At 40.6% G+C, this 12905-nt stretch overlaps 2 protein-coding genes across 2 annotated transcripts in view; one reads left to right on the forward strand and one right to left on the reverse strand.

The window, feature by feature from the left end:
• LOC110055001 (uncharacterized) overlaps window positions 1–486 on the reverse strand; it is a 17270-nt gene extending 16784 nt beyond the window's left edge. Inside the window, exon 1 of the mRNA XM_020761382.2 lies at window positions 357–486. The gene's annotated coding sequence lies outside the window, so the exon portion shown is untranslated. The remainder of the gene's footprint in view (window positions 1–356) is intronic.
• Window positions 1–12466, forward strand: part of LOC110054994 (uncharacterized) — a 14519-nt gene extending 2053 nt beyond the window's left edge. The window contains exons 2-9 of the mRNA XM_089282036.1: window positions 3688–3791; window positions 4085–4219; window positions 4791–4989; window positions 5582–6921; window positions 8268–8402; window positions 9280–9416; window positions 10537–10699; window positions 11850–12466. Of these exons, the coding sequence (XP_089138162.1) occupies window positions 3692–3791; window positions 4085–4219; window positions 4791–4989; window positions 5582–6921; window positions 8268–8402; window positions 9280–9416; window positions 10537–10699; window positions 11850–12040 (2400 nt within the window). The 5' untranslated portion in view covers window positions 3688–3691 and the 3' untranslated portion in view covers window positions 12041–12466. The remainder of the gene's footprint in view (window positions 1–3687; window positions 3792–4084; window positions 4220–4790; window positions 4990–5581; window positions 6922–8267; window positions 8403–9279; window positions 9417–10536; window positions 10700–11849) is intronic.
• The last annotated feature ends 439 nt before the right edge of the window (window positions 12467–12905 follow it).

The raw sequence follows: 12905 nt of genomic DNA on the forward strand, positions 1-12905 counted from the left end.
ACTACAGCTGCATATGTGTATGCACACGAACAATTGCGTCTGTGTTTTTAGGTTTTAGTCCGTTACTTTGCAGTCCTTGATATTATTCTAAAATTATTCTAAAACAATCATTCGCCTCAGACTCAGTGAACGTTGGTGAATTTTCACCTCGACTTCGTCTCGGGGAATATTCACCAATGTCCACTTCGCCTTTGGCGAACAATTATTACAAACAGCCAAATTCAATAACTGCAATTGTAGTTTGTTGCAAAGAACTTAGAGCATAGCTTCATATATTAAGTTGTGAGTGAAACCAGTTTAGTCTGAACACTGAATGTAGATTTCATTGCTTGACAAAACTCTTGTCTTTCCCTCACCTCTTTCATCTGATCAATTTCGTCTTCACGCAGTAGTCTCTAAATACTTCCGTGGATTTTTGCGTGTTTTCGGCGTCAACATTGACCAACAGAAATGCGATCCAAACCTAGAATTATGTGACAAGCTTGGAGAATAGGGTTTGAAATATGATAGCATTAATAATTTCTGGAATCAGAATGTTTGAGCGCATGGCTCAAATCGCGCACAATCAAACTACATGTATTCATAAAAGAAGTAAAAGTATCGGTTCAATGAATTTAAGAAACGAAAAGGTATGAAACCAACAAAATCAGATCAGTAAGACTGGCTTCTTCTCTTATTCATTCAAGGTAATAAGACCTGAGATATTTCGGCACCTGTCGAGCGAGGTCGCACAGCTAAAACGTTTTTTCCGTGTGGATGACATTTCTGTTGACCAATGATGATGCGGTGACGGAAACGACAACGGCTGACAAAAGAAATTACCAAATAATTCTGAGTTTTCCGCAGGACTTGCACGCCATCAAGTACTTAAAGAATTAGCTTCTATTTAGACCTGAAAAAGGTCTAGAGCGGGGGCTGGAATCTCATTTATCAGCTCGGTCCATTTCTCAGCAGGAGTGCACGAAAAGGTATGAAACCAACAAAATCAGATCAATAAGAGTGGTTTCTTCTCTATTCATTCAAGGTAATAAGACATTAAGATATTTCGGCACCTGTCGAGCGCGGTCGCACAGCTACTAAGGTTTTTCCGTGTGGATCACATTTCTGTTGACCAATGATGATGCGGTAACGAAAACGACAACAGCTGACAAAAGAAATTACCAAATAATTCTGAGTTTTTCGCAGGACTTTGCACGCCAGCAAGTACGTAAAGAATGAATGAGTTGCCAGTAATCGGATACCCATGTTTGCGCAAAGAACTCTGGGATCGTCAGGGGGCAAACATTGCAAGTTGCTAAAAGGAAATGTATGGCGAAACGTTGTTTCGACGCCCAAAAACATGGTTTTGGGGAGAGATCAACGCTTTTTCGCCGTTGTTTTATCGCAGATGGATTTTGGCAATGTTGATACATGGAAAATGTAAGTTTTTGTTTGAATAACCGTGAAATAAGTGATACAATTTACCGATAAACTCCCTTTTGCTTGCGTGAGGTTTATTGTGAAATACATTGAAGAGAATATTGAAAATTTCAATACACGCCTGATCTCGAGAGGCTACCCGGAGCAAATGGTAGAAAAGACCCGCCGAGAAGTTAAATATAAAGATAGAAAAGAAGCTCTAAAACAGAAATCGAAAATTGCAGAAGGAACTACTACCCTTTGTGTCGGGCAATTTCACTCAACCGTCAATACCAAACTTTGGAAAGCATAATCACGCACAAATGACACTTTTAAATACAAATAGTCAGAGATAAATTCAAGGAGCCACCCTTGATCTGTTATAGAAAAGGAAAATCGCTGAAATACGTGCTTGTAAAAGCAAAGCAAAGGCTTTGAGCAACACAGTAGCCACACAGCATGAGTCGCGCGGACTCATTTGTAATTAAATCAACCCCAGACAGTACAATGATCGTCACCGGGTATATTTCCAGTATTATTTGCATGACTGAGCTTTCAAATAAGCCAAAAGTAGCCTGTACACAACTTGAAAGGCTTTACTGGGTTATTTCCTCTCGATTTATACCTAATTAATTTTGTAACATTATCAGACCATTACGCGATGTAAATTCCGCAATAAACCTCACGCAAGCAACGGAGTTTATCGGTAGATTTTGTCATATATTTCACGGTTATTCAACCAAAAACTTACATATTCCACACATCAACATTGCCCAAATCCATACGCGATAAAAACGACGGCGAAAAAGCGTTGATCTCTCTCAAAAATCGTTTTCTTGTACTTCGAAACAACTTTCCGCCATACATTTCCTTTTAGCGACTAGCAATGTTTGCCCCCTGACGATCCCAGAGTTCTTCGCGCGAACACGGGTATCCGATTACTGGCAACTCATTCATTAGCTTCTATTTAGACCTGAAAAAGGTCTAGAGCAGGGGCTGGAAACTCATTCATCAGCTCGGTCCATTTCTCAGCTGGAGAGCAGCACCAGTAGTGTTTTTCACACCCTAGATCTCATGATCAGCTGACACTTAAAACAACGCGTCATCTCTCAGCTATCGGCAAAATGTTAAGCAATTCTCGGATATCATGCAGTTAAACTTAATCCACGCCCTTCTAAATGTTGTCTTTACATGTTGAGCTCAGGATAGTACCATATCCTCACTGCATATCCATTGCCTCACGGTATAAGGTTAAGTTATGAGAAGAGTCCGCGACTGATGAGGCAATAGACATGCAACGAAGATATGAGCAGATAGGAGCTTGGTCAACCGCCAACAGGGGAGGTGGGCAGGTCGCAAAAAACGACTGTCTTTGTGGAGTACGGGACGAAAAGATCACACTTCAAGCGGAGAGACCAAATTTAAACTCCAAATGGCACAAAGCATTACCGACGCTACCAGCACGGGCGAAAACGGGGGAATGTGATGGAATAAGAGCATGTTTTGCAATGAGCTGATTAATTATGCAGTGAAAATAGTTTCAACATCGATAGGCACATCGAATGGATCTAGAGTTAACTGGAATTCTTTAGTAAAATATGAATTGGTTTCACATTTAACGTTGTTCTTGGCGTCACTGTCGTGATGTGCGTAGCGTAAACATTGAGCTGTCTAAACTTTTTGATGTAAACCCACAAAAGTCGGATAAAGACAGTGTTGATTCCGAGGTGTGACTGAACCAAGATTGGTTGTCTTGATAACTGTAATGTATACCTATGTGCCCTTTGCAGAAAATAACAAGTTTTTATCCAAATTTCAACCAGTTTCTTGGCTTATTCGTAAAATGTTTATGTAGGCTCCTATAAACCTGAATGTTATCCCGAGAGAGAGTTCTTTAAAACATATATATGCAGTCTTCTGAAAGTCACGTTTCAATTTCACTCAAAAAAGTGGGTTTTTTGCCGTGCTATCAAATGCCGCTAATCTATTGAGTTAAGGCGCCGCAGTTTTCTCATCTTTATGTATCAGCCAATTTCAAGCTGACAAAAAAGCTGATGCCACATATTAGCCTTGTCAGATACGTGACCTGGGGGTTGACATTTGTTTCATGAATAATGTTTTAACTTCATAAGCAAAGTCAGTTAGTGTTTGTCGCTCCTTTTCGCCAGCATCACCTGTTTCCTAATTTAGTTTTATCGTAGAGCGTAATAATAAGAACTCTGTGTTACTTGGTTGTTACTTTGGAGACTATATTTCACAAGGCCATTCTCTGTTTGTGACAATTTTCAGGTGAATGCGTAAAATGCTGTTTTTTCCTCGCCATATCACAGTGATATCATTTGTTTTGGTGCTTTACGCAGGCCTTTGGAAAAACATCGCCGGCCAGATTAGAGGTAATTCATTTTACATGTTTTAGAACGCTTATACATGAATGCTCTTGATACTAGTTAACAGTCAGCATTGCCATGGCTGAGTACAAGTATATCTCCCCTTTAAACTTGTTCACTGTTCATTGCGCTTTCAAAAGTACTTCCACCAGCTGAAGAGAATCATCTAGATTAATTTCGTCAACAATGAAGTAAGCTGACAAGAGTCCATGTACTTGCCATGCAAGTTCGAGCATTTTTAGCAAGGGCATATTTGTTTTTTTAATCAACCCATAACCTAATCAACCCGTTGCTTTCAGATGGAGCAGCCAACGTAAGCCAGGCGAGTTCAATAGATTTCACTACAGTTTCTTCTCCTATCGGACCTACTCCTGATTCTTTCTTCCTTCGTTCTCTGCTCCGGAACTGTAGCCTAGATATGGCCCAAGTCACGGGTATGTAGTTGATGTATTTCAATTTCAAAAATTTAGGCTGGACTAAAAGATAGTGAAGTGTGATAATGCAAGCCTTGCTTCTTCCCACATTTTCCCCCACATTTTTGTGAGCGGACACTCCGAAATGGTCACAGCTACATACAAAACACTCGGACATATTTTCCTTTGGGTCAAAGAATGTCTACTTACGAGAGATTCTATTTCCGAGTCACTATAGTTTGCGGATCTGTCAAGAGTCCAAATACCGCGCTAAGCGATTCCGAAACAAGAATTCTAACCTCTACACGCCGTACCAAAAAAAAAAAACCCAAAAAAACCCGCCAATTTATTTTTTTTAATCAGAGTTCCTTTTATGATTAACCTTCTACCAGTAATACGCAATTTAATAATTCAAACAGGTTTAAGATAAGTTAACAAGCATGTTTTTCTGAAACCAAAATAGCGTTCTGATCTGATCTTGAGCTAGCAATCTTTACCATATTTGACTTCAATTCATGACTATTATATTGCATCGGTCCGTATCTTTATATACCTTAGATTTTTCTTTGTTCTGTTTTTTCAAACTTCCCAGGATCACAGTGGGAAGATCAAATGCGCCTTTTTCTTCAACGCAGTTTTATGGCAGCTGACTCGCGCTACAGCTGTAGCGCTCGGTGTGGACTGGACCAAAGAAATGCATCACTGTCGGATGGTGCAGTTTTTATACCTTTATGTTATTGTGACGAGCTTTGCGATGACTTTGGTGACTGTTGCTTTGACTTTGATAAATTGTAAGTGTTTAAATTTTAAAATATAGCCGGTAATTCTTGATACTTTCAGAGTATTTGCGGTTAGTTACCAGCGATTAAACACAATGGGGTCATCCCTGGATTGAAACCCTATTCCCTGCGTGCGTTAATTATAACTTGTACATATTTTGAGTAATAGCTCATTAAATGCGTGTTCGCATTTCTTTATGCAAACACGAGTTAAAGTTTGGAAGAATTTCAAAGTTTATGCAAAATCTCCAAACCTTTTCAATCGTGTTCGCATACTGGCACTATTTTCTTTCAGGGAGTATTGTATTTCACGTGAAGTGGGCTGGTTTGGTCAGAACGTCAGGCGGTTTCTTGCTCAAGCTTTTCCTAGCTCCCCAAGAGAATGTAATGATCTTAAATATGAAATTGCTCAACTGGAAGTTTATGTCCCTATTAAGGAGTGATGAGGAATTGTCGCTGGAGTGTGCGGAAATCACGGAAGAATTGAGAAGCAAGGAACGCCCGCACCTCGATTTCCCTCCTTTAAGACACTCTAAAAATCAATAACTATATCCAAAAAAGTACGTATCAAAACTTCAATGTGCGGATCTCATTGTATTTGCAGATGTCGAAAAAATCTTAGTCCTCAGAGCAGCAACCGTTCTACGAGTGAAATATGCTTTGGTGTAAAACATGATGAAGTTTCAGCGTACCATGGTTACGTAATTTGGAATACCTGCCCAAAAAACTGGAAAGAAAGAAGCGTGCTGCAGAAATGCCAGGATGAAGATGAAAGTGATCTTTTAAGGAATTTACCAGTTTTTGACGAAGATAGTCACGTGACTTACAAAAATATATTCTGTGCGAGGTGCAATGCTGCACTAAATACGACATACTGGAAGATTATATTTGATTGTGAGGAATGGTTTAATGTTACAACTTTTAATTTTACCAGTGATCTGGGCCTTTTACAGCGGAGATGTTCAATTGATAAAAGGCCGAAAAATAACCAGCTTAGCTATTTGAATCGATGCATTCCACGGTTTAAGGACTGCCATAAAATAAGCCAAGATAACAACGACAGTTATTGCCAAGCCGAGTGCTTGAGGTACGCGTTCCCAGTCTGTGTCAGGGGTCCAGAAATGCTACGATTTAGAAACCCACAGTGTGCCTTGTGCAATGGGTTTAACACGAGTGTTATGGAAAGCATTTGCGGAAGGGTCAGCGGGATATTGCCTCCTCTCACCATCTTTTTTGATTTTACTTCAACGTCTAAGTACAGTATTGTGATAAGAGACAGCGTTAAATACGCGGTTCAACAAATTGAACAACTTTGGTCCTGCTCGTTTGATGAGGTGTTCGATCCATACACTGGCAGATGCACAAAGATAGTTCCAACTGTACCGCAAACAGATCCTGACCAAAGAGGACGAAACGAAACCGAGCAATGGAATCCAAACTGTACAACTGTAATAGCGTTCAATGAGTCAGACTACGAACGTCTATCTAATGGAAGCATGTATTTGAAACTACATGACAAGATATACAGCAACAACACTTTCACGATACGTGGAAAAAGATTATTGCTGTGTGCCAATTTTTCAAGAAACTTCACTGCAACAGAAAGAGGACCCGGTATGCGGCGTAAAGTAATCAAAACGCGAGCATCTAGATCTCTCCAGCTTCTCACATCAATCGGATGCATATTGTCAATGATTTCTCTTATTCTCCTGCTGATTACGTATATTTTATTTGCTGAACTCCGCAACTTACCTGGGAAGATCATAATCAACTTGGCGATTTCCCTGTTGCTGTACCAAAGTGTCTACTTTTCAGCGGTTAAAAATGACGACCCAGACACTTGCTTGGTAGTTGCAGTTCTTCTTCATTTCTTTATTCTGTCCTCTTTCACATGGATGAATGTCATGGCTTATGATGTGCATCGCACTTTCGTTAACGCTGCAGGTTAGAATAGCTCTAAAGCAGGCGTCATTCAGCTCCTGCATACGGTACAGGGGACAGGCGTTTTAGGAAACGGCCGAAGCTGTTGCACTTTAGAGTGCCAGCTCGCAACTTAGGCGAATGTGGTTTTTACCACAATTGCTACTAATCTCGCAATCTGATTGGCTAATTTGCCGTTGTCGATAAGAGTCCAGACAACGCTGCACGCGTCATGTGTCACGCAATGCCTTTTTCAGCTCGCGCTCTGAAAAATACATTTTCTTTGACGCTGATATTGTGGTAAAAAACAAATCGAAATGTGGTTTAGCGTGGTCTGTACTCTCATCGACAATATCAACGTCAAAGAGAATTTTTTTCAGAGCGTGACCACGATCGTGACACAAAGAAAGAGCAAGCGTTGCAAATATTCAAGCAGAATTATAATGACTTTGAGGCAAAACATACATATTGACATATGGAACGGCGCAGCCATGGAAGAAACCATTTGGGAAGGCCAAAGCACTGGAGTTTGAGGCAGAGTACGAAATCGAACTCGAAGCTGGCGTCACTGGAACATGAACAACTGCTGAACTCGCTTCTTTACTAACTAGCACGTTTGAGAGGATGTTGGAGCAGTTCTTCAACTGTTTTACGGATGGTCTAGAGTTATAACTTGATACGCTTTGCTCATTAGCATGGCCTGAGATGGACATGATGCGGCGTGAAGGAACGTTGGCGTTTGACCATAGTGTGATGGCCGCCGGTGGCTCTCACTGACTGGTTAGTCAGTGCGAACAGTCCAGCGCCGTGGGAGATTCCCTTCATCATTTTTGCTACTATATTCACTTCGAGAGAGCTGTTCATGTACCAGATCATATCCGATTCTTGGGCTTTCGGCGACGGTCTTTAGAAAAAGGTTGGTTGTTGCTGGCTGAAAAAGGCATTGCGTGACACATTGACGCGAGCAGAGTTGTCTGGACTCTTATCGACAACGGCAAATTAGCCAATCAGATTGCGAGATTAGTAGCAAATAGCGTAAAAAATGTTTTTCAAAATGCTTACACGAAACAATACGAATAATTTTAATATTACAGCAGTGTCAACTGCTAAATATTTTCTAAAAGCTAATCTACTAACACATAGTTATAAACGTACCGTAACGCGCAAAGTCAGTGTCTTGGTAATGCAGCTCTAGAGAGTCAGGTCTGAATCCTTTCTGCATCGATTTGAAGCGAATGAACGATACCATGAACGATACCATGGATAGAAACGCTCACTGAAGGGCTTAGGACTATTTAAGGTTTTGGTTGTAGTTTTTTTCGTTATCGTAGATGTGAGTAAGACTAGCTTCTTGATCACTCTTCTGATAGGGGTTACAGCAAATTTGCAAGGAGGCCTCAGGACACGCCTCGTAAAGTACTGTGTATATGCCTGGGGAGTTCCTGCCATTGTTGTCCTCAGCTGCGTCATATGTGATCAAGTCAAGAAAGGCTCCATCGGATATGGTTAGTGCTCGTCACATCATAAAAATCTGTGGACAATTTCTTTGTGTTGTGTTTTCCTATCCAGGAGAATAAATACATGGGTGCCGACAAGCTGGGACTAACAGTGCGGGAATGCACTTGCATCCCATCTAAAAGGGAGTAGCAACATTCGTGTCCACCTCAATATAGACAAACTCAGTGGCGGATCCAGACCTCGAGCTAAGGAGGGGGGAGATGGGGTTGTTTCGCTTGCCCCACCGGCGTTTCTTTCATTCTGTGATTTCTTTCTCTATCCAAAATAAGTGGGGGGGGGGGGGGGGGCTCCCCTTGATCCGCCACTGAAACTTTTTTTTGTTTTGACAACTTTGATGATCTATGGTATGTACAATTGCACAGGGTAGCCATGTACTGGTGAATTAATCCTCTTTAGATCCCAAAGCATTTTAAGTACAACAGTGCGACACAAATTACGCTGGTTCCAGACGTTTTTGCCCTAGCGATTTTTTTCACTTTATTAGCAGAAAGAAGAAAGAGAACCTCGGGGACCAGGGTACAGTTGAAATATTTCATACATTTTCAATTGGCTTTCCTTCTTCTCGTGAATACATTATTATATTAAATTTATGGTAGAGCACTCATGGTAGGTGCCATCATAACTTAATATACAGTCTACAGCGTTCAGAAAAATGGGCCCGCATTGCGGACATGTGTGGCTAAAAACCTAACCATCATTGCTCTGAGAGGGCGAATTAGCTGACAAATATGCCACATATGTTCTCGCGAATTGACAAAATTCTCGGATTCCGATCGACCTGTCAGTGCGGCTAGTAAGCCACACAAAAATAGCTCACTGAAACTTGAGTGCTAGTTCGAACTTGCGCTTTGTTGAAATCAACAGGGCAAGGAGAGGAAGAATGTTTCATATTACAGTCTCGAGCCCTTCTTTATTCGTTTATTGTGCCCGTTGCACTGGTGATGATCTTCAATCTGTTTGCATTGGGGCATACAACCATTCATATCGTCACAACTCGAAAGGTGAGAAAAACCGCTGGTCGATTATGCATTAAACAATATCAGCAGAAATTCTCGAGCGCTCGATTATCATTGTCAAAATATAATAAGGAGACAGGGACATGAATTTATAATTTATACAATGTTGTTATTGTAAAAAACAAATTGACGTCAGTTTTTCATGCGTCTGTTCTGTTATTGACAACGAATTTCGTCATAACATTGTCAAAGTAGTCTGCGAATCCCGTTAGATTTCTCCTCTTGGATCCACAGCTACTGTGACAATGTTATGACGAAATTCATGACCAATAACAGCAATAACATGACAGATGCATGAAAAACTGACAAAAATTGGTTAACTCGTTTAAGTTAAAGGCCCTATATAGTGATATACCTACTGACCTACGTCCATTTCCTTTACTAATATTTTGATATGAATAGATGAATAAATTAATTAAGGAATTTTCTAATAAAGGGTATGGTGAACTCGGCAATCGACTGAACGCTGTCTTGTAAGACTAGGTGAATACGTCACCAAGCCACTAAAGCTGACTAATAAGTAACTCAATGAAAGTTTAGCTGCGTATGAAAGAATGACATTAATCGGAGCACTCACAGTTTAGTGTTTCACGCGCTCGCCGACAGAGCACAGCAGTTTAATGTCTTCCCGAGCAGAGAATAACAGACTAACTGGCTTAACTGACTGACTGACTGACTAACAGACAAACAGTCGGACTGCTTGGCCGACCGACTATAGTGACTAGCTGACTGTCCGTCTGAAAGTCTGACTGACTGATCGATAGACCACACAGACCTGACCGTGACTGACTGACTAACGGACAGCTGAACAGACAGCCGGGCTGACTGAGTGAGTGATTGACTAACTTACTTTACTGACTGGCTGATGGATCATGAATGACTGACTAACTGACTAACTGGCTGGGGTGACTGACTGACTGATGGACTGACTGTCTTTTTATTCGCCGCTAAATGATTGGCTGACGGCCCAAGCGGACCACCGTACAAACTACCTGCCTGACTGACTAGAATATTACCCAGACAAATAATTATGTTTGAGTTGTTCTATTGTGGCCGATGATCGTGTAAGTAGAAGTTATTAATGTTTTTCTACTTTCCATCTCAGAGAAGCCAGCAAGTAACCAATCATAGACAGGGCGGCAACGCAGCTCTAATTTGTGTTAAAATGGCTTCAGTGATGGGTGTGACATGGGTTCTTGGATTTGCGGCAAACCTGAAAGCATTATCATTCCTGTGGTACCCGTATGTGGTTTTAAACAGCCTTCAAGGTATGTTTCCTATATAACTCGTATTTGGAGATTAAGACCAACACTTAAATAAAACCTTCTTTCAAGGGAACGACGGAAAGATATAAACTTTCCAGTGAGAATGGTCTACTATATAACCCGCCGAATGAAGTTATTAGATAGCTGACCTAATTTCTGGTAGAAAAGCCCTGATTAAGCGTTCTGTAATGCCTATTTTCTGCTGCTCTCAAGAAACAAAGAAAACCGCCAAACGACCCATCAGCTCAGCCGGCAGCAGCGATATTCCGTTTTGTTAACTCCTTCAGGAAATTTGTTTTTTCACGATGCTCAATAATTTTGCAGCACCATATTTAAATGCTTTTGAGTTGTTAGACTGAAACACAAAATTAATCTGTAAATAAGTACACAGGAGTTTAGTCTGTGTCTACAATTTGTGCCGGTACGAGTATGCTTTCTACTCAGACATCCCTGGCGCAGTCAATCGATAAAAATCGAGATCAGAAATCAATCGATTCAATCGATATCAATCATCGATTGGTATCGATTGATTTCTGCAATCGATAACAATCGAACTCACAGAAAAAAATATCGATTGGTATCGATTGACAAAAATCGTTAGCAATAGATAATTTTGTCTTCAGGAATATCGATTGTTACCGATTGAATGAAACCGACAATAACTATTTAACCATATATTAATTTTTCCGGATATGGCTTTGTTATTGTGTACATGGAACAGTTGACGATTTGAACTAAGGATTCAAAGTAAACTAACAAAAAAGATGTAAAATCCAAAATGTTTCTGTTAGTTGTTTCTGTTCTTGTTATTTTGTTGATGATTGTAAAAGATATACAGGCTATGAAGATGAAATGGCTCAATAAAACCATTATATACAAATTTTGTCAAACAATTTATCAGTGTAAAAGGACAAAAATAATTTCCGATACCAATCGATACCAATCGATGAATTAATCGTTATCGATTACTATCGGCAATCGACAACAATCGAACTCGCAACTTTTCTTCTTCATCAATTTTAATCCATTGCCATTGATAATCGATATCAATTTTCGATTGATATCGATTATCGATTTATCGATTGACTACGCCTGGGACATCCCACAACATTAGATGCGCTTTCAAATTAAGGCTCTTTTCCTTTCTCCACAGGGTTGTTCATTTTCCTGTCTTTCGCTGCTGGTGGAAAGGCTTGGGATTTATATAGAAGTAAATCAGCTGGTATTATGAGACGTTGTACACAGAACAAAGAAGACACTGGAGGATTAAACCGTAACTGTGACGAACAAGCAGTGATTTGTCGCGCAAATGAGGCTCAAGTTACACAGGACACTTACTTGTGATTAACTAATGTAAGAGTAAAGTTGATCCCAGGGTCTCTCGTCTCTTCTTGACCGTCCCCCTAGAGACCTGACTGAGCTTCAGGCGGGGCGATAGTAAGGCACACGTTAGGAACGAGTTTCACGTAGCAGCACAATGACAACTGGTATATATGGAAAAACTGATTCTGAGATGCTCTCGAAATACTACTTCACTTCTGTACCGCAGAAGTCTTAGCTTCAAGTCTCATTGCATTGAAGCGCTGTAAAATAGTACTTTTTAAACTCAGATAGACCCTATATGGTCAACTGCATCCAAGAACATTACTATTTAAATCGTATTTCAAAGCCTAGTGTTATCAAAATTGATCCACTTTTCTTGATACAAAATCTGGTAAGAGGCGCTGTGGCCAAATTGGTCATGCGAATAAAGCCAGTTGTTGCTCTGTAGTAAGTGAGCTGAACTCTGAATAGAGCGATCCTGGTACAAGTCTGGCCCGGGTGATAGCGTTGTCCCGACATTTGCATTGCGCATCCTTACTGCGCATAATGTATGGCGTCATTAGCGCGCGCTCGTGCACGCGCACATTGAAAACATGGCGGATGTACCCTAATATTGAGTTCTGTCAGCTGAAAAATGGCTCTAGCTCACTAACGAGCTCGGTCACCCCAATTTTTTCCCCGTCGTTTTAATGAACTCATCATAAGCTTTGCGTGAGAAAAGACTGATCTGATTTCTATGTTATAAATTTAGCTAAATTTCTTAGTAAACATAGAGTCAATTCAAGACAATCATGATAGACGTCATTCTCGGAGACTCAGGGGCAGTTAGTGGGGGCGGGGGAAAAAGTCTAAACGGGTCTTCGGCCGAACTTTTTCTCCCCCGTTT

This window comes from Orbicella faveolata, unplaced genomic scaffold (genome assembly GCF_042242905.1).
Source record: "Orbicella faveolata isolate gen_17 unplaced genomic scaffold, um_ofav_v1 contig_12, whole genome shotgun sequence".
Lineage (NCBI taxonomy): Eukaryota > Metazoa > Cnidaria > Anthozoa > Scleractinia > Merulinidae > Orbicella > Orbicella faveolata.